General features: G+C 45.7%; 2 protein-coding genes across 2 annotated transcripts; both read right to left on the minus strand.

Moving 5' to 3' along the window:
- Positions 1-253: 253 nt before the first annotated feature.
- On the minus strand, positions 254-5,200 carry TERB2 (telomere repeat binding bouquet formation protein 2). Its single transcript, XM_056866068.1, has 7 exons — positions 5,137-5,200; positions 3,480-3,561; positions 2,763-2,902; positions 2,125-2,186; positions 1,903-1,976; positions 1,315-1,403; positions 254-399 (listed from the first exon to the last, which is right to left on the minus strand). The coding sequence occupies exons 1-7, from the start codon at positions 5,198-5,200 to the stop codon at positions 254-256; spliced, it is 657 nt and encodes a 218-aa protein (XP_056722046.1).
- A 3,435-nt stretch (positions 5,201-8,635) lies between these two features.
- TRIM69 (tripartite motif containing 69) lies at positions 8,636-15,040 on the minus strand. Its single transcript, XM_056866069.1, has 6 exons — positions 14,471-15,040; positions 13,121-13,216; positions 12,332-12,565; positions 11,518-11,540; positions 10,633-10,757; positions 8,636-9,180 (listed from the first exon to the last, which is right to left on the minus strand). Exons 1-6 carry the CDS (start codon positions 15,038-15,040, stop codon positions 8,636-8,638), a joined length of 1,593 nt encoding a protein of 530 aa, XP_056722047.1.
- Positions 15,041-20,055: the final 5,015 nt, after the last annotated feature.

Below are 20,055 nucleotides of genomic sequence, written 5' to 3' on the forward strand. Positions count from 1 at the left end.
ATAGGGCCAGAGAAGTGCATTTTTTATTTTACTTTTTTTATTTCTTGCCTGCCCTCCCCAGCCAAGGCCAGCTTCAGGGCAGGTTACATCATTTAAAATACACATCAGTGCACATAAAAAAACCCATTTAATGTACATTTGGCAACCCTTCCAGTAGCAAAATTCAGAGTAAAAGTAACCTGGCAGAATGAGAACAAGAACCACAAGGAAGAATATTGCGAAACGGAGTGCGCTCTTCCTAAGAAAATGTTGTTTATAACTTTCGTTTCAAGTTTGGTTTCTTATTAGATAAAAAACTAGTATCATTCTGTATACAGTACACCAGGTAACCAGAGCGGCCTGGGATGAAATCCCGTATCTCCCCAAGATACTTCTTCATCTCTTTAGCAGAAGCATAACCTAGAGCAATTTAATACATAAATAAAGTAAACACGAAGAGGCATACCCATGACAAGCACAATACCATGAGGTTTGGGTTTAGAAACTGTTATTTTCAAAAATACAGGAAGACCAAAGAAAGAAGGCTAAGCCAAAAGAAAGAAATTATGGTCACAAATATTATAGTCTGGAGAAAATAAAAGGCCATGCCGGTCACTAAGGGATGAAAAATAAGGCCAAGGACTTTACTTTCCAAGTAAAGGAAAAATTTAAAAAGTATATTTTATTACTAAGTTAACCCCCCCCCCTTTTTAGCTGAGTAATAAATTATATTTTTCCTTTACTTGCTTTGGCCTTATTTTTATCTAGAAGGAGGAGGAGGAGGCTTTTATATGCCAACTTTCTCTACCACTTAAGGAAGAATCAAACTGGGTTACAATCACCTTCCCTTCCCCTCCCCACAACAGACACCCTGTGAGGTAGGTGGAGTGGAGAGAATTTGGAGCAAACTGTGACTAGCCCAAGGTCACTCAGCTGGCTTCATGTGGAGGAGTGGGGAAACCAACCTGGCTCACCAGATTAGAGTCTGCCGCTCTTAACCACTACACCACACTGGCAGAGCACGAGTGGGGAGGCCAGTAGGTACATTGTCCCACCTTGAACACTAATTTGCCCTACCTAAGACTTTATTTAAAAACAAGTTTTCACTTCTATCTCAGGGAAGAAAGCTTGTTGAAAGGGACAGTGTCCGATTTTAAAAATTCATTCTGCTGCAGCCCACTGCAGTAAGATTTCAGTGGATTTAGAATGGAGTAACTCTGTGTAGGATTACAGTATCTGTCAAGCTAAAATGAAACCCACACTTTTTGCTTAATGAGTACGCTGGACAGATGACATTAAACAGTAGTAATTCCTTTGAAAAACACCCTCTTTTACCTGTCACCATGTTACTTGCTGGATAATCCTGCAGTGGAATATAGGCCACCCTCGTTCTTTCTGGTGTCCCTGGGGTTTGATGGCCTTCACTGTAATGACAGCAAACTGTGTTATTTGTGATAGTAGGTGACTTCTGTTTTGTTTGGTTCAATTTTTTTTGCCTCAGAGATGGAACTGACAACCAGAATTCATCTGTAAAGGCTTCCTGGATCACACCACAGCACACTGCCTACCTAGGGCTGCCAACCTCCAGGTACTAACTGGAGATCTCCTGCTCTTACAACTGATTTCCAGCCGATAGAGATCAGTTCACCTGGAGAAAATGGACGCTTTGGCAATTGGACTCTATAGCATAGGTCCTGGCAATGCTATACCTACTCTTAATATGGCTCTGAGACAATCAAACTGAGAAAAGGATTTTGTCCCAGGCCTCTTGTCCATATGCAAGTCTTGAGTTTTTAATCCTGCCCTTCCTCCAGGGATATCAGGGCAACGTACAAAGGTCTTCTCGTGTGATAACGGAAACCGTGACCCTACCAATGCCCAACCCACAAGTCAGACAGCAATCTCAATGGAAAGAAAATGTACCTTCTCTCCAACCCTCTCGTGTCATTTAGCTCTTGGTCATTCCTGCCATGCCTCTCTTCAGCGAGTAAGCTGGGCTGCAGATGTTCAATAATTATCATTAAAACTCAGCACAAAACTCACGATGTGTTTTTATGAGCAAGCTGGGAAATCAGGTCCATAAATATTCATTTTATCCTTCACTAATAAATACACCAGGATTAAAATCATAGATATTCTTCTTACCTGAGGCTTCAGGGGTTCAGTTAGTTGCTCCCATATAAAACTGCCAATTTTCCCCCTAATTTCTGTATTGAATGTAAAAAAATATTCATGAATGCCATTTTACACTGAGTCCCCCTTCAAGGAAAAAAAATAGCAGTTATCGACAGCACAGTACCGCCCTGCAATTCGTCGTTGTGGTTCTGAGTTTTGAACAGTAGTGCTGACTTCCCAAGCACATAAATACAACTTTCCCCAACAGAAGAATATCTGCATTAGTATAAAACTCTTGAAAGAGCATGCTCCCAGCTCACCAGACATATTTGGGAATGTTCTCTGGTGAGTTGCAGGTTCATAGATGTAATTTGCAAGACAGATATACTTATTTCTTTATTCCAAGTGGCTTGTGACATTTTAAAAATGTAATTTCTCTTTCCTTTTCTTCTAGTTCCTAATATATTACCCCCCATTGTTAGGTATGGAGGGGTAGTGACTTAATGCAGTTACCCCTGTATTTTCACACAGCATATGTGTTTCCAAGTGAAATCAACACAACACAGGAAAGACCTTTAGGCTCTTGGGTATATTTGAACTGCTGACTACATGTAACTTTTTAGACAATTTCCATGAACAGGGAGACACCCACACCCACATGCACTAACCTTCTTGTAGGCAGGCAGGTGGAAGGAGGAAATGTCCCAGTGGAACCGTGGTTTTAATTTCAGAGTTGGCACTTGCATTGAGAAAACAGGAATGAAAAACTTCAATTCTGTCTTCTAGATAATCTAAGCTCTCATGTATTCTAGAGGGGGAAGAAGGAAAGGAATATAATTTTAAGAATAAAGAGAAAACAACCAAAGGCAATTATTTTCATTGTTGTTTTAAATTAATGTTGAAACAGTTGAATTCCAAGTTAAGCAGCTGAATCCCCAATGTCATTTGGCCCTTGAATTGTTACTGAGCTAGTAAATCTGTCTAGAAAGCACCCCCTCAATTTGCAACTAGCGGCTTGCATGATTGAATTATTCTCAATAATAAACAAACAAAATCCCTTTACATTGAGAACTGGCACGCAAGGAAGAAGGGTGGACTAGAAATCTTGCCTTTGTCTTCTATATGCAAAGTTTTAAACACGAATTTTTGCTTTCAGGAGCATTCAGTTAAAACAGAATGCATCTGATGAATTCCTATGTTCACCTGGCTAATGAGAGCACCTGAATATGGCCCAAAAAATAAATAAATCTGTCCCTTTGCCCTTTCCTTGTATGTGTTATTTTCATGTTTGCAAGGCTCTTTATCTTTTCCCTTGTGGGATTAATAGTTATTCATGGAATAGTATATTGATGAAAGCTGAACCAAACAGGCAGCGTAGAACATACCTTTTTGTGTCAGGGTGGGAAGCATCACTGCTGAACAGGTAATCGGCATCCTTGTGGTTTGTGATCACCCCTCCTTCAGCAACTGCAGAAAAACGCCACAGTCTTGATTTGGCAATGTAGACGTTGAATGTTCAAAAGTGTATGCTTTTAGTATGCAGATTTTTGGCTGCATCAATAAAATCATGGCATCCAGGTCACCTAGAAGTAATAATTCTACCCTATTCTACTAGTGAGCTCTGATTTGGAGATCCATGACCAGTTCTGGGTGCCGCATTTTAAGAGAGATATTGACCAATTGTAATGGGTTTGGAGGAGGGCAAATGAACATGAGGATAAATTTCCTAATGGTAAGAGTGGTTTGATAATGGAACCAGTTGCCTAGATGGGGTGGCCTGCCTCTCTGGAGGTTGTCAAGCAGAGACTGGACAGCCAATATGTTGTAATGGACTGGATTTCCTGCATTGTGTGGGAAGTTAGACTAGATTACCTATAAAGTATGAGAGTTGGTGGGCTCTGAAGGGCTTTAATACCATCCTCTTGCATTAGGGTCAGAAGTGTGCACAATGGATGTAATACAATCTGAATGCCGCTGAGTCTCTTAACATTTGTCAGGAGATACGTAACCACGTTCTGCAGCAACTGAAGCTTCAGGGTTGCCTTCAAAGGCAGAGCCGCATATCCTGTGGTACGAATCTGGCCTGAAGTTACAATAATGAATCAACATTGCAAGATCTCCTCTATCCAGGAGGAGGCAGCATCTGCATGGGAAATGAAGCTGTTAAAAAAGCATTTCTAGTTACCGTGGCCGCAAAGATTTCTACTTCTGTAACAGACCTAATGTTGAACTAGATTTCAATGTTAACCCTACTTTATTTGCTTACTTCATTTTTACCCCCCCTTTCTCCTCACAACAACATTGTGAGGTACTTTGTCTATCTAAAATAGTCTGCAGGTGCTGGGGTTAGATCTGGGCCCCTGAGGATAGTTCAGCTAGCTAGGGTTGCCAGCTTTCGGCAACCATTGGCCTACCAGTCGCCAACCCAAAAGCAAGTGAAATGGCTAAGAGGAACTACGGCTATAGTGTTGCGATGCTCTATTTTCCATTATCTTGTCTCGTTTTTCTCTCACCGTTCCTCCGAGAAGCTCAGGGCAGAATGTACGGTTCACCCTCCTCTGTTTTACCCTCACAACAACCTTGTGAGGTGGGTTAAACCGACAGAGAATGACTGGCCCCCGTGGACATCCAGTGAGCTTTGAGGGGTCTATAGAGTCCTTTAGGAAAAGTGGAGGGCAGCAGGAAAAGAGGAAGACCCAACAAGAGATGGACGGACTCAATAAAGGAAGCCACGGCCCTCAGTTTGCAAGACCTGAGCAAGGCTGTTAAAGAGAGGATGTTTTGGAGGACTTTCATTCATAGGGTCGCCATGAGTCGGAAGCGACTTGATGGCACTTAACACGCGCACAGAGTCCTTGTCTGACGCGCTACACCACACTGTCAGCCACGACCTGCCGGCTGGCTGAAAACACGATAAGAGATCAGTTCGCCTGGAGGAAAACGGGCCGCTTTGGCCATTGGGCTCTATGGCGTCGAAGCCCCTCCCCAAACCCTGCCCTCCTCAGGCTCCACCCCCCCAAAGAGGGACCCGGCCCCCCTCACCCCAGAGGTCGCAGAGCTCCCGGGTGACGCTCTGGGAGAACCAGGCCCGGCGGCCGCCGAACATTTCGCTTTTCCCGCCTTTTTCTTCGGAGCCGGACGCCCGGGAGTGGGTCGTGGGGGGCGCTCCGCCCCGCCCGTTTGTCACACCGAGCCTTCCCCCCACACACACCCACGGGTGCGATAATCACTCCCTTTGCAAGCGCACGGATCCCGCTGTGTGCCCCCGCAACAGTGCGCTCCGCTGAGTAGCCAAAGACACCAAATCCCTGTCAGAGGTTAAAAAGGGCCAGAGTCCAGTAGCACCTTAAAGACTAACAAAAATATTTTCTGGTAGGGCGTGAGCTTTCGTGAGCCACAGCTCACTTCTTCAGATAACAGCTCGAATGTGAATCCATCTGTCTTTAATTCACAGTGGGTAGCCGTGTTAGTCTGTCTGCAGTAGTAGAAAAGGGCAAGAGTCCAGTAGCACCTTAAAGACTAACAACAATATTTTCTGGTAGGGTGTGAGCTTTCGTGAGCCACAGTTCACTTCTTCAGATAACAGCTTGAATGTGAATCCATCTGTCTTTAATTCACAGTGGGTAGCCATGTTAGTCTGTCTGCAGGAATAGAAAAGGGCAAGAGTCCAGTAGCACCTTAAAGACTAACAACAATATTTTCTGGTAGGGTATGAGCTTTCGTGAGCCACAGCTCACTTCTTCAGATACAGCTCGAATGTGAATCCATCGGTCTAAGTAGAGGAACAGTATGTTCCTCTACTCACGAAAGCTCATACCCAACCAGAAAATATTTTTGTTAGTCTTTAAGGTGCTACTGGACTCTTGCCCTTTTTGACTACTGCAAACAGACTAACACGGCGACCCACTGGGAATTACCTGTCAGAGGTGGTCTTTTGATTCTTCACTGAATGTCTCCCGAGTCCTTTCCTAGCCGTGCTGGGGCTGGCCCGTACAAGAGGTCAGGCTCCTGACGTGAGTTAGGCCGGTGTTTGCATGTTTCCGTTGCTGTTCATTTACTCTGGTGTTCCCGTTCCCTGTTCCCTTCCCCCCCCCCCCCGCTCCCTTTGCCTTGGCCTTGAGTGGCTAAGGAGCAGTACTGTGTTTAGGCTCCCTTCTCCCTCCTTCCGGCCAAGCACCATTATCTATTCCGTTCCCAGGCCGTTTGAAACCTGCACCTGTGATGTAACCACGCTTTAAGTTATGCCTCTTAGTCTGGCTCGTCATTAGCAGCTTTGAACCTGCAAGTTGCCTTAGCTGCACCTGTTGCTTCTTCAGTAAAGTTTACCTGCTTCTGACCTGACAGTCCGAGCGAGTGGCTTTTTTGGGAATTGCCCAGGTTGGCTGGAGAACCTGACAATCCCAGTACAGGAACGGATTTGTCCCTGTGGGTTCCAACTCCCTGGATACAATTGAACACACACTGTTTGACTGTTCGCTGTACAAAACATCCCGTGGGAAATGGTTAAAAACGTGGTTATGTTCAAAACATCACCTGTCTAATAAAGTGAAACGTCCATTTTTATTGAATGGTTCGGTACCGGAGATTACTGAGGGTGTTGCCAATTTTCTAGTGGATGTGATGAAAGTGCAAAAACGTGCAAGCTCTGATATTTGATTATATTGTTCTTTGTTTTATTTCACTGTTTTTGTTTTATGATCCCTTTTTGTAACAATCATAATAATTTTTATGCCATTAAAGGTTTATGATGATGATGATGATGAGTAGCCAAATACAATATTCACGCACACCACGAGAGCTGCTGGTCACTTCAATCGGGGGTCGGGGTTGCCAATTGGTCAGGGGTGGGTGGGAACTGGCTTTATTCGCTCCTTGTGCTTTTCACAGCAATTTGACCTGCTGGTGAAACTTTTCACAGCCAGGAGCTAAATGTGGAGGTTTTGGCTGGAGCTGGCGTGGCGTAGTGGTTAAGAGCGGCGGTTTGGAGCGGCGGAGTCCGATCTGGAGGACCGGGTTCGGTTCCCCCACTCCCTCCGCGTGAGCGGCGGAGGCTAATCTGGGGAACTGGATCTGTTTCTCCCGCTCCCACACACGAAGCCGGCTGGGTGACCTTGGGGCTAGTCATGGCTCTCTTAGAGCTCTCTCAGCCCCACCTACCTCACAGGGGGGGGGAGGGGAAGGGAAGGTGATTGTAAGCCGGATTGAGTCTCCCTTAAGTGGTAGAGAAAGTCGGCATATAAAAAACAACTCTTCTTCTTCTGGAAAGCCTATAAGGCCTGTGCCTGTCGTGGATACCAACCAATTGGGGGGCACAAAACAGCTTACATCCTTCTCCTCGCCTCCATTTTATCCTCACAACAACCCCGTGAGGTAGGACAGGCTGAGAGTATGTGCCTGACTCGAGGTCACCCAGCAAGCTCCCATGGTGGAGAGGGGATTCGAACCTGGGTCTCCCAGATCCTAGTCTGACACTGAAACCACTAGACCACTCTGGCTGTCACCATTGACCTGTTGGGAAGGAGCAATTTGAAAAGTTGGCAACCCTCCTGAGGGGGCCCCAGGAAGTCTCCTGGCCAGGCACTGACCTGTTTAGTGATAGTGTATGACAGCTGTGTGACTTGTCAAGCTTTCTAACTATGTACATGTCATCACATCTGTTTGTCTGACTGCATATATCTGTTGACGTAACACATTTATGTGTGTATGTATGGGGTGACAGTGAAATGTAGGGCTTGATTTCCCAGTGCACTACTATAAATCCATCCAAATTCATCATTTGTTTACCATAGAACTGGGATAAGGCAAACAAAGAGCATACACGCAAAGCCAGCTGGGTGACCTTGGGCTAGTCACAGCTCTGAGCCCCACCTACCTCACAGGTTGTCTGTTGTGGGGAGGGGGAGGGAAGGTGATTGTAAGCTGGTTTGAGTCTCCCTTAAGTGGTGGAGAAAGTCAGCATATAAAAACCAACTCTTCTTCTTCTACATAAATATCTGCCCCTCAGGAGCTGATAAACGTAGCAGTGAAATTGAGATTATTGCTCGTTGGTTGGATTTTACCAAAAAAAGACAAGGGATAAATGTAAACTTTTTTTTAATTGGGAGATGCCCATTATTGGAGATTTCTTAACAGTTCAAATTCCGACCGTTGCAGAGTGTCAAATTTTATCTTTATTTCTGCTCTGGATAAGACATCCTCTTTTGCTCTTTCCCCTACTGGACACATCTAAGGTCAAATTTAAAAAAAATGAATATATCATGTAGACAATTTTTAATAGCGGGATAAAATTATTTAGCAAAATTAACTCAATTTTTTGTTGTTGCTCTCATTTCAAATAGCGGTTAGTATAATGCATTCTTCTCGCACTAACAGCTCCTCTCCACTGCTGCAATTCAGAAGAGACAGACAGATGATACTATTGCAGTCCAGGTATACTGACCCTCTCCATCAGCATGAGGTCACCTGGCCCTGGATCTTATAAATTGCCTTCATGTAGCCACTCAGCAGATTCAGACTGTAAAGAGGCTTGCTCACAGCCCGTCTACACGCCAAAAGTCACAATTTTCAGTGGTTCCCTGTTTTCCCCAGAGTCGTTCAGACACGGGCAGAAGTAGGGGTAAAGCTTCTCTTCGAAAGTGTCCATGAAAGTGTAGACATGAGTCAGTCTGTCCGCATCATAAAAGGACACCTGGCCCGCCTCGTAGTCCAGGTACACCCCGACTCGATGGAGCGTACTGGACAGGGAGAGCTGGCGGGGAGGCATATCTACAGCCTTTAACTCTTTCTTGCTCCTTAGCTTTATAAGCCAGTGGCCCGCCTTGGGGGACAGCGGATAGTTGCCTTTACGGTTAATGCTCTCCTTCACGACTCCTAGGGTCCACTTGGTCTTGTTGCCCACCATCACTTCCCAGTAGTGCTTCCCGGAAGTAAACCCTTCGGATCCCAGGATGGAAACGCTGCAGTCGAATCTCGCGGGGGTGTCTGGCAGCGATAGCTTTGTGTCGTCGTGTCTTACGCAGGTCAGATCGTCAGAAAGAACCAGGTTCGGATGTGCCGTTGCGGGGTCCAGAGTCAGGAAGGAAATATCTGGTTAATAAAGCATAGGAAAGCGATTATAAAAGTGCTAAGTGAGAGCCAGCGTGGTGTAGTGGTTAAGAACGGTGTTTTGGAATGGTGGATTCTGAAATGGACTACTTAATCCGCTGAATGTAAATTCTGCGGGAAATCCAACGGGGACGGATTAAGTAGTCCATTTCCTGATACGGACCTACCATAGAACAATTAGGAATTATTTGCATCTAGAGGACCAGCTCTTACAAAGACTGTTATTATACAGGGAAAGTCCTAAGGACTGAGAGGAAAACTTATGACATAGATTTTTTGTACATAGAATTGTTCTTTGTTACGGTACTTGTTGTACCACATTTTCCTGTTTGATGACCTTTCACTTGTAGATATTGTTGCACTACCTTTTGTATTGACTATCTCTCTTTTGAATACATGCTTAGAACTGAGCCCAGTGCTGATTATTTTTGCATAGCCATTCATATTGCACAGTGAATTGTTTTGTTAACCTCCAGGTAGTAGCTGGAGATCTCCTGTTATTACAACTGATCTCTAGCCGACAGAGATCAGTTCCCCTGGAGAAAATGGCCACTTTGGCAATTGGACTCTATGGCACTGAAGTCCCTCCCATCCCCAAACCCCGCCCTCAGGCTCCGCCCCAAAAACCTCCCACTGGTAGTGAAGAGGGGCCTGGCAACCCTAGCTGAGCCTGTGTGGTGTATTGGTTAGAGTTCTAGGCTAGGACTGGGGAGACCTGGATTCAAATCCCACTCTGCCAAGAAACTTACTGTGTGATCTAGGTCTAGTCACTGTTGGCATAACCTGCCTCACAGGGTTGTTGTGAGGATAAAATGGAGCAGAGGAGAGCCATGTATGCTGCTGTGAGCTCCACAGATGAAAGGTGGTTTTAAAAATGCATTAAATAATAATTAATGTAGATTAAATTATATTTCTGTTCTGGTTTAAGACCACCACCCGCATTGGAACACAGAAGAATCCTCAAGAGTTCCATTCACAGTTCTCCCAGCAAGCTTGGCTCTCATTCTCTAAACTTAGCATTCATCTATTTGGATGCCTCCTCATGCCCTTTAATTGAAAGAAGGCTTTCCTCTCCCTAATGTAAACGCAAATATTTCCAGTAATGAAACTATTGCACAAACAGAATTACTGCTCTATAAAGCATAGTCGCCTTCTTTCTGAAACTTCCTTTTCTAAGTTAAAGGGGTGAGGTTGATTTTAATTTAGGCCTTTTACGCATGGGTTGTTTCTGTGGAGGTCACCCCTGACTCCTTCAGAGTTTAATTTCATCATGCACATCTTTTTTGACCTTTAGAAGACGCTTCACTCTCCCCCCTGCGTTTCCCCCGCGTTTTCTTAACAAACAGGAGGAATTCTGAACATGGATATAACGCAACTTGGCCTTTACTCCACTTCGGTGTGATTTAGCGATGGATAACCAGGAACCAGGCTTACCTGGGCTGAGCGTGGACTTCATTTCCTTCCACACCATGTATTGTATTGGCCCTTTGAAATGCCCTGTGCTCAAAGATCCCGAGACCAGCTCTCCCATAGACGAGTCTTCTGTTTTCTTCTCCACCCTGCACAGATTATTAATGCAAGCTACCGTTAGGAGGCTGTGATAGTGTTTGTGTGTGTGTGTGTGGGTGGGGGGAATTGTTCTAGAAAATATTAATTAGAGTAATTTTAATATTATTACTTGGTTAAAGTTAAGGGACAGTTTCGGCCACACACGAACACAGGAAGCTGCCTTATACTGAATCAGGCCCTTGATCCATCAAAGTCAGTATTGTCTACTCAGACTGGCAGCGGCTCTCCAGGGTCTCAGGCAGAGGTATTTCACATCACGTACTTGCCTAGTCCCTTTAACTGGAGATGCCGGGGATTGAACCTGGGACCTTCTGCATGCCAAGCAGAGGCTCTACAAACTAAGCCATAGCCCCTCCCCTCGGAATGCATCCGAATGCTGTGAAATTGCCGCCTGTGTTTTGAATCGTTGTATGGGGTTTGGCCAAAAAGTGACATAACCGTGTGGGAGCTAAGACTGGGGATAAAACAAGAGTCATCTTCCTCAGATCTGGATAGCCCAAGCTAGTCCGATCTTGTCCAGATTTAGCTGGATCAACGTGCCAGACACCTTAATATATATTTTTTTGGTATAAGCTTGAAGCCCTCCCAAGGTCAGCATTGGATTTGGAATCAGGGGCAAGTGTTGTTATGAGAGCCAACAAAAAGGGAAGCCATGCTCAACCTGGAACAGACTTCCGTAAGTAAGGACAAGCACCGCAAGGGTGGACTGATATGATTGTTTGAAAACACCTGCTATAGACCCACACTTACCGATCCATGAAGATTTGTATATCCTGTAAGAGAAAGGAGGGGGGGAAACCTTGTTTACTAACTGACTTCTTTAGAATGTATAGTATGTGCATAACCCAGCAGATAAACTGGGTGATTTTTGAGGGTACCAAATGCAGGTGTTTCCTCGAAACCCACAAACATGAGTTTGTCCCCCACATCCAACCCACCACAACAACTGTTATTTGGTGGTACACTGCCTCCAAAAATACAGGTTACATTTGATAATGATAATGATGATGATAAGGTTTGTTTGGAGCCCCGTGGCACAGAGTGGTAAGCTGCAGTACTGCAGTCCAAGCTCTGCTCATGACCTGAGTTCGATCCCGACGGAAGTCGGTTTCAGGTAGCCGGCTCAAGGTGGACTCAGCCTTCCATCCTTCCGAGGTCGGTAAAATGAGTACCCAGCTTGCTGGGGGTAAAGGGAAGATGACTGGGGAAGGCACTGGCAAACCACTCCGTAAACAAAGTCTGCCTAGGAAACGTCGGGATGTGACGTCACCCCATGGGTCAGGAATGACCTGGTGCTTGCACAGGGGACTTTTACCTTTTTAATGTTTGTTTATATTCCACCCTCACAACACAGCATAAATACATTATGATATATATCAGCAATAACAATGAATACACATTAAATAAAAACGAGACATAACCACAACTTTAAAAGCACTAATAGCCATTGATCGAGTCAAATGTATCCCCCTTTAATTTGCTTGGACTATCTCTCTTATGCTCAGGGATTAACCGAGGAACAATATTTCAGACCCAGGTGTGCTATCAAGTCTGGATTCCTTACTTTTAGGAAGCTAGCAGAATTCTGCTGGTACAGCCGGGACTGAATGTGCCCCAGGATATCCTTCGCATTCTGCGATTGATCTTGGAGCCGGTTTAAATTCCCCTCCATCTCCTGGAGGAGGATTTCACCCTCTTCCTTTAACTGTTTGATTAACATTTTCTCCTTGCCGTGAAGAAACTGGTGCAGTTTTAGGAATTCCAAGGAGATGTGGTATTGAAGTTGCAATTTGTCCTCCTGGAAAGGCATGTAAGAACATTTATTAACCATAAAATATATTTATTGAAGGCAGCAACAAGCACCCGGGCAACTGATAATACCTTTGCTTTTTAAATTGTTAATCTGTTACCTGCCTCATAAGAGTTCTAAGAAGGCAAAACCTGCCTTGGGGAAAAACAGAATTGACTTCGGTGTATGCTTCCTACATCCTACAGTGGGTACAATCAAGAGAAAGTTAAGATTTTCTGCCCTTGGAGAGGAAATCTAGAATCTCAGTGCCACCAGAGAAAAGGTGTAACCCTCACTGTATCTCAGACTTATAGAGGCATATTGGAAAATCTGATGACCAAAGTGTACAGGAGCACGCATGTCTATATGTGAGCATGCAATCCTCAAAATATCCTGGACTTAGGCCTTTGAAACTAGCATTTAGACTTTTCCCTGAGACTAACCGGGAGCCAGTGCAGTTGGTAAAACATGAGAATTCTATGATCCAAGTAGCCAGCCCTAGGTAACAAAGGGGGCTGCAAACTAATAGATATAGGAGGGGTTTCCTGTATCAACGTTACCCACTTTATGACTCGAAATCTTCTCTTCCTGAGCGTTCTTCAACACCTCTAGCTTCACTAGGATAGACCTCAGGTGAATTCTCAGGGAGATCAGTTTTTCCTGCAGAGAGAACGCCACAAGGGTTATTCTGGTTAGGTTTCCTGAGAAAGGGGTCATTCACACCTATATCGTGCAATGAACAACATGAAAGAGCCATGTGAAATACTGCAACAAAGTAGGGTGCCCCACTTCGTACTTTTAGAAGGTACCAACCCAAGGAGATGGTTCTTAATACCATCCTCAAAACAAGCTGAGGGCCCATCAGCTGTTACAAAGGGTGGGATCTTGTGCTATCTGCCTGGAAACAACATATACATAAAGAAATCCATCGTTATAACAGGCCTACGAAATGCATGGGCTACAGCTGTGGGGATCCAAGTATGATACAAACGTCTGCTCAGCCATTTGTAAGGCCTACTGCTTGTCAATGGACAAGTCAGTCTAACAGGCCTCTCTTGGCTGAACGAAGGGTAAATTGTAAGCTTCCCTGGGAAAGGGTGCGAGTTCTCTAAATATTAAGATTGACTCTCAGCAAAAATGCTGCCTCGAATCGTTTGACAATAATTTTGGTATGATACATCATTGTTTGCAAAGGCCATCAAGCTGCTTCTGATTAGTAGGAATGCTCTTTCAGCAAAAGACCTACTTGGTGAATTCCATTGAACACATGAAGCTGCCTTCTACTGAATCAGACCCTTGGTCCATCAAAGTCAGTATTGTCTACTCAGACCAGCAGCGGCTCTCCAGGGTCTCAGGCAGAGGTCTTTCCCATCACCTACTTGCCTAGTCCCTTTAACTGGAGATGCCAGGGATTGAACCTGGGACCTTCTGCATGCCAAGTAGATGCTCTACCGCTGAGCTATGACCTTTCCCCACATTGCTCCTGTGTTAGCAGCAGTGTAGTTTCTCTCTCTCACTTTCTCTCTCTCTGGGTGCGGGTACTCATATGCAAGGTTGTGCCACTTTCCACCAATTCCCCCCCTCAGGACTTTGGAGAGCCCCTCCCCCCCAAAAAAAGGTGCTGCTACACAATACTGGTGAGCACTACCACAAAAAAGCCCTGATTTATATACAGGGCCCATTAATTTAGTTTTAAAAAATCAACATGGCTTTTTAAAAAAGCTTATATACATCTGGAGCATCTCCTAGATAACGGGCTGGACCCAGACTAAATTTTCTGATGGCAGAATGGAATTTTCCTGCATTCCTTTCCCCCCCCCCCCCAGAGCCCACCACAAAATACTGCTTCTGGGGAACAGGAGACCCTGAGGAATGAGAGGAGAGGGTCTGCAGCAGAACGTTTGTGCCCGTTACCGTATAGATCTGCACAGCGTCCGGAATTAGGAGGAACTGGGTGCTTTGGTCTTTGGGCTTCTGAGCTTCTCTGCAGCTGAAGCAGGCGAGTTTCCCTTGCGGCTTCCAGTAGAGCGTCACAGTTTCGTTGTGCTCCATGCACTTCTGCTGGGCGCTCCCCACGTGAGAGCCCTTGAGCTTCTCCACCATCTTCTGCAGCACAATGTTCTCGACGTACTTTTGGTCCGAAAACCTCGTTTGGCACTCCGGGCAGATGAAGGCTCCTTTCTTCAGCCGCATGTTCTCAATGCACTGTTTGCAGAAGTTGTGGCCGCAGGGCAGGATCATGGGGTCTCTGAATAGTTCCAGGCACAGGGTGCAGGTCAGTTCTTTGGTGAAGTCTTCCGCTTTCTTGTCCCATAAAGAGTCGGATGAGCTGTGGAGGATGGGGAGCGGCTCTCTGTCGTTGCCGGACGTCATTGAGGAAGTGGAAGGGTTTTTGCCGATGGAGGACATGGCGGTGGTAACGTTCATGACTTGATCATCCTGCTGGAAGAAAAAGCCCTGCAATGAGATTTCTATTCCTGCCATCAGGCACAGATGCCAGAACACCATAATGGTGGTGTGATAGCTTCGTCTAACTAACTGTAGAATAACTGGCGCCCATTGTGAGAACAAAACCTGGGATCTCCCGGAATTACAGCTCATCTCCAGACTACAGAGATCAGTTTCCCCGGGAGAAAATGGATGCTTTGGAGGGTGGACTCTATGGCTTTGTACTCCACTGAGGTCTTTGTTCTTCCCGGGTTCCACCCCAAAGCCTCCAGGAGTTTCCCAACCCAGAGCTGGCAACCCTACCCCCCCACACACACACACTGGTGGCCAGGGGGTGACCTGGCAACCCTAGCATCCAAACAGGCAACCCTGGACCACTCATGGACAAAACAAGGATCTCTACATACCCAGGAATGCAGGAAAGGAGGAGATTTGTGGGGAGAGGGTTTCCATATTGTTCCTCCCCTCCTTTGAGTTCCCTCTGGCCCCCAGTTTGTCAATTAAGAAGGGTTGCCAGCTCTGGGTTGAGAAGTACCTGGAGATATTTGTGGAGGGGAGGGTTTGTGGAGGGGAGGGACCTCAGAAAGGTATAATGCCATTGGAGTCCACCTTCCAAAGCAGCTGTTTTTTCCAGGTGAATTGATCAATCAATCAATCTTTATTTAAAAAAAAAAAAAAACAGTCATAGACCAGCTCAGCTCTTTGCAATTTAGGTGAATTGCTCTCCATCGCTTGGAGATCAGTTGTAATCCCAAGAGATTACGTGCCAGACTAGGGACTAAGACCTGACTTTCCTAGACCCTTGTCAGACACTGTAACCACTACACTTCCTACCACCATCTGCTTCCAGGAGGCCCCGATTCTCATTTGCGCACCGTGCCAGCTCATGAACACATGAAGCTGCCTTATACTAAATCAGACCCTTGGTCCATCAAAGTTAGTATTGTCCACTCAGACCAGCAGCGGTTCTCCAGGGCCTCAGGCTGAGGTCTTTCCCATCACCTACTTGCCTGGTCCCTTTAACTGGAGATGCCAGGGATTAAACCTGGGACCTTCTGCATGCCAAGCAGAGGCTCTACCACTGAGCCACAGCCTCCCCTTTAGAAAGTAGACTTAGCTACTGTCACACATGAACACATGAAGCTGCCTTAGTCCGAATCAGACCCTTGGTCCATCAAAGGCAGTATTGTCCACTCAGACCGGCAGCGGCTCTCCGGGGTCTCAGGCAGGGGTCTTTCACATCCCCTACTTGCCTGGTCCCTTTAACTGGAGATGCCAGGGGTTGAACCTGGGACCTTCTGCATGCCAAGCAGAGGCTCTACCACTGAGCCACGGCCCCACCCTTTCTCACTGACCTCGCCTAGCGAAGCCCTGGGTTTCCCGGCGGTCCCCGTGCCCTTTCCAGTGCACCACATTGTGCAGCCGCGGAGTCCTCCCTAACTGTCGTTTGCCAACTGTTCCCCTCTTCTAGAAGCTTCTCTCTGCATTCCTGTGTGGCAGTTTGCTCTCGGCCGCCGCTTGAGCCTCTTGAGGATGGAAATCGGGTTTTGGGATCGAGCCTGTCTTTGCCTTTACTCCTTTCTGAAAAATAAAAAGGGTGGAACTATAGTTGTTCGACTTGTAGTACCCACAAAACCAAAAAAACAGCTCTGGCTATATCCAGCTGTGCACTAAATTATATTTCAAAGGTTTCCAATACAACTATATTATTTGTCATATTCACTATAAAGATTCTTAACAGTTCCCAGTTTAACAACATTCACAACGGAGATTCACATGACACAAATTACAATAGGATACTAATATTAATATTAAAGTTGTATATTTCATGTACTATAGAGTGGCCATTCTATGCAAGTTGAATTGGTGTTATACAGGGCATAGCAAGGTGTGTTGTTTTAATTGAACAAATTACAACATACCATGAAATATTACTCCTTTCTGAGCTCTGTCTTGCTGGAGGCTCACGTGCACAGAAGTACCTTTCAAAACAAGACAGATCAGTAGAGAACCGTTTACAGAGCTGGGTGTTTAAAAATGGCCAGTGCAATTGCCGCAGATTTAGTATGGGGTGTCTTCCTGAGCTCAGTCTTTTCTTCTCTATGAGGAGGCTTTGGAGTGGACCAATATGGGATCCCTTTGCCTCAGTTTCCTGTCTGTATTATGTAATCAAAGATGTAAAAAAAATTTTTTTTTACTTCATCTATACTCTGCCTTCCTCCCCAGTCGGGGACCCAAAGTGGCTCACGTCATTCCCATTTTTTTTCTATTTTACCTTCACCACAACCTGGCGAGGTACCGGTAGATTAGGCTAAGAGCGTGTGAGTGGTCCACGGTCGCCCAGCAAGTTTCCATGGCGTAGGGATTCGAACCGGCATCTCCCAGATCCTAGTTAGACTATACCACACGTCACCGTGTCTTGTAAAGCTACAAAAATGATTGCTGATAGCTAGGAATTGTACTTTATTTCAACAGGTGATTAAAAATAAAAAATAAACTCTCATCCCAGATTAATAGCTCCCCTCCCCAGGATTGGTGCCTGGGCTGCATTGACCTAAACACTCATCCCACATTAATAGCTCCCCTCCCCAGGATTGGTGCCTGGGCTGCATTGACCTAAACAGTCCTGTTAACTTCAGAGGATTGAATCTCTCCTTATCCGTTGTTTTGTGAGAGGTATTTCTCGCATCCAATATTCTGTGCCCATTGGGGCAGGGAGGCGGTTTGTGGCATTCCCCTCTTTACTCATACATGGGCAGTGAATGGCACAGCCCTCGTGGGTGTGCTGGTTAGAATGAACATAAGAACATAAGAAAAGCCCTGCTGGATCAGACCCAGGCCCATCAAGTCCAGCAGTCTGTTCACACAGTGGCCAACCAGGTGCCTCTAGGAAGCCCACAAGCAAGACGACTGCAGCAGCACCACCCTGCCTGTGTTTCACGCCACCTAATATGCATGCTCCTCTGATCCTAGAGATAATAGGTATGCATCATGACTAGTGTTCATTTTAACTAGTAGCCATGAATACCCCTCTCCTCCATCAACATGTCCATTCCCTTCTTAAAGCCTTCCAAGTTGGTTGCCGTCACATCCTGGGGCAGGGAGTTCCACAATTTAACGAATGCCCCACTCTGCCATGGAAGCTCGCTGGGTCACCTCTCTCGGCCTAGCCGACCTCACAGGGCTGTTGTTGCGAGGATAAAATGGAGGAGCAAAAAATGATATGTAAGCTGCTGTGGGTTCCCATTGGGGAGAAAGTGGGGGATGAATATCCAAATAAGTAAATGACGGCTGCTTTTGGTCGGGGGAAGGAAGCAGCTAACTGGGATTTTAAAAGGTGTTAATTGGCTGCTTTATTGTGCGCTGGTGCGCTCACGTAACCTTCCTTTCCCTGTTTAAAAAAACAAAAAGCCGGTACACATTGGATCAATCGTGCATACACCCTGCAATAAAAATTTAAAAAAAAATTATAAAATTAAAAAAAAATTTTTTAGAAAAAATTTAGAAAATTTAGAAAAAAACTGAAACAGCACCTACATCACAGCTGGCCGCTGTTTGAGAGCAGTTCCCACCCCCTTCCGCTTCCTCCCCGTAACCACACACACAAAAAAAACCCCTCCAAAGACGTGATGAATTTTCTTCCTTTTAAGAAAACATTTGCTTTCCCAATTCAAAAGTCCAGCGACTCCTTAAAGACTGATGACAATTGTCTCAGTATGAACTTCCATGAATCTCCACTCACTTCTTCTGATACTGATAACCTTTCTTTATGGGGCATCTGTAGGGTTGCCAGCTCTGGATGGGGAAATAGGGGGGTTAGAGGCTGGGAGGGTGGGGTTTGGGGAGGGACCTCAGCAGGGTACAGTACCACAGTCCTACCTCCAAAGCAGCCCTTTTCTCCAGTCAAGAGGGGCCAATACTGAACTTGCCAGACCCAATAGTCTTACTCAGTATAACACTGTTTCAGCCAGCATGGCGTAGTGGTTAAGAGCGGTGGTTTGGAGCGGTGGAGTCTGATTTGGAGAACTGGGTTTGATCCCCCACTCCTCCACATGAGCGGCGGAGGCTAATCTGGTGAACTGGATTTGTTTCCCCGCTCCTACACACGAAGCCAGCTGGGTGACCTTGGGATAGTCACTCTCTCTCAGCCCCACCTCCCTCACAGGGTGCCTGTTGTGGGGAGGGGAAGGGAAGGTGATGGCAAGCCGATTTGAGTCTCCCTTAAGTGGTAAAGTCGGCATATAAAAACCAGCTCTTCTTCTTCATGTATTCATTGAGCTCAGCCTCAGATTGAAGCCACGTGTATGGTGAGTGTACAAATTTAGAATGTAATTATTCTCCTTCTTTGGGTCCTCCCAACCATTAAGGCCTATGGGGTGGGTGGGGGGATTTCTAGTCCTTTCACCTGAGAAGGAAGACAGGTAGGAACCCAAAGTTGTTTTTTCTTCTTAGTTATGGCTCTGTGTGTATGTGTAGTGCCGTCAAGTCGCAGCCGACTTATGGCGACCCCTTTTTGGGGTTTTCATGGCAAGAAACTAACAGAGGTGGTTTACCAGTGCCTTCCTCTGCACAGCAACCCTGGACTTCCTTGGTGGTCTCCCATCCAAATACTAACCAGGGCTGACCCTGCTTAGCTTCTGAGATCTGACAAGATCAGGCTAGCCTGGGCCATCCAGGTCAGTTATGGCTCTAGGATTCTGGAATTCAGTGCAGCAGCAGATGTCTGAGCCTTCCCTAGCACATTTTTAGAAACATTCGCTAAACCTTTTGATACCTAAAACTATGCCGGTTCACAAGTCTGGGTATCGCTTTTAACCCAGTTAAAATGCCTTATTGTTGGTGCCTTATTGTAACTGAGCGAGTTATAGAAATATATGATTTTGTTTTGCATAAACACTTATTTGATGTGAGATTCCCCCCCCCCCGTGTATGTTGCCTGAAATTTTTGATTAAAGGATGCAATATTAAATGATGGAATAATCAAAAATCGCTAGGTCTGCTAGGCAGAGGCTGTAGAAGTGAAGTGAAGGGGTAAACTTGGGGCCAGTGTG

The sequence above is a fragment of the Euleptes europaea genome, chromosome 20 (assembly GCF_029931775.1).
Source record: "Euleptes europaea isolate rEulEur1 chromosome 20, rEulEur1.hap1, whole genome shotgun sequence".
Lineage (NCBI taxonomy): Eukaryota > Metazoa > Chordata > Lepidosauria > Squamata > Sphaerodactylidae > Euleptes > Euleptes europaea.

Bases quoted from the DNA above. Each gene is read 5' to 3' on its own strand.
- TERB2 (XM_056866068.1), bottom strand. From the start codon at position 5,200: ATGTTCGGCGGCCGCCGGGCCTGGTTCTCCCAGAGCGTCACCCGGGAG. The intron at 3,562-5,136 runs GTGAGGGGGGCC...GTTTTTCTGCAG, and splicing joins GGAGCTCTGCGACCTCTGGG to TTGCTGAAGGAGGGGTGATC. The intron at 400-1,314 runs GTAAAAGAGGGT...AAATTGCTCTAG, and splicing joins AGCAAGTAACATGGTGACAG to GTTATGCTTCTGCTAAAGAG.
- TRIM69 (XM_056866069.1), bottom strand. From the start codon at position 15,040: ATGGCAGGAATAGAAATCTCATTGCAGGGCTTTTTCTTCCAGCAGGAT. The intron at 13,217-14,470 runs GTAACGGGCACA...TTCTCTCTGCAG, and splicing joins ACGCTGTGCAGATCTATACG to GAAAAACTGATCTCCCTGAG. The intron at 10,758-11,517 runs GTAAGTGTGGGT...TAATCTGTGCAG, and splicing joins ATACAAATCTTCATGGATCG to GGTGGAGAAGAAAACAGAAG.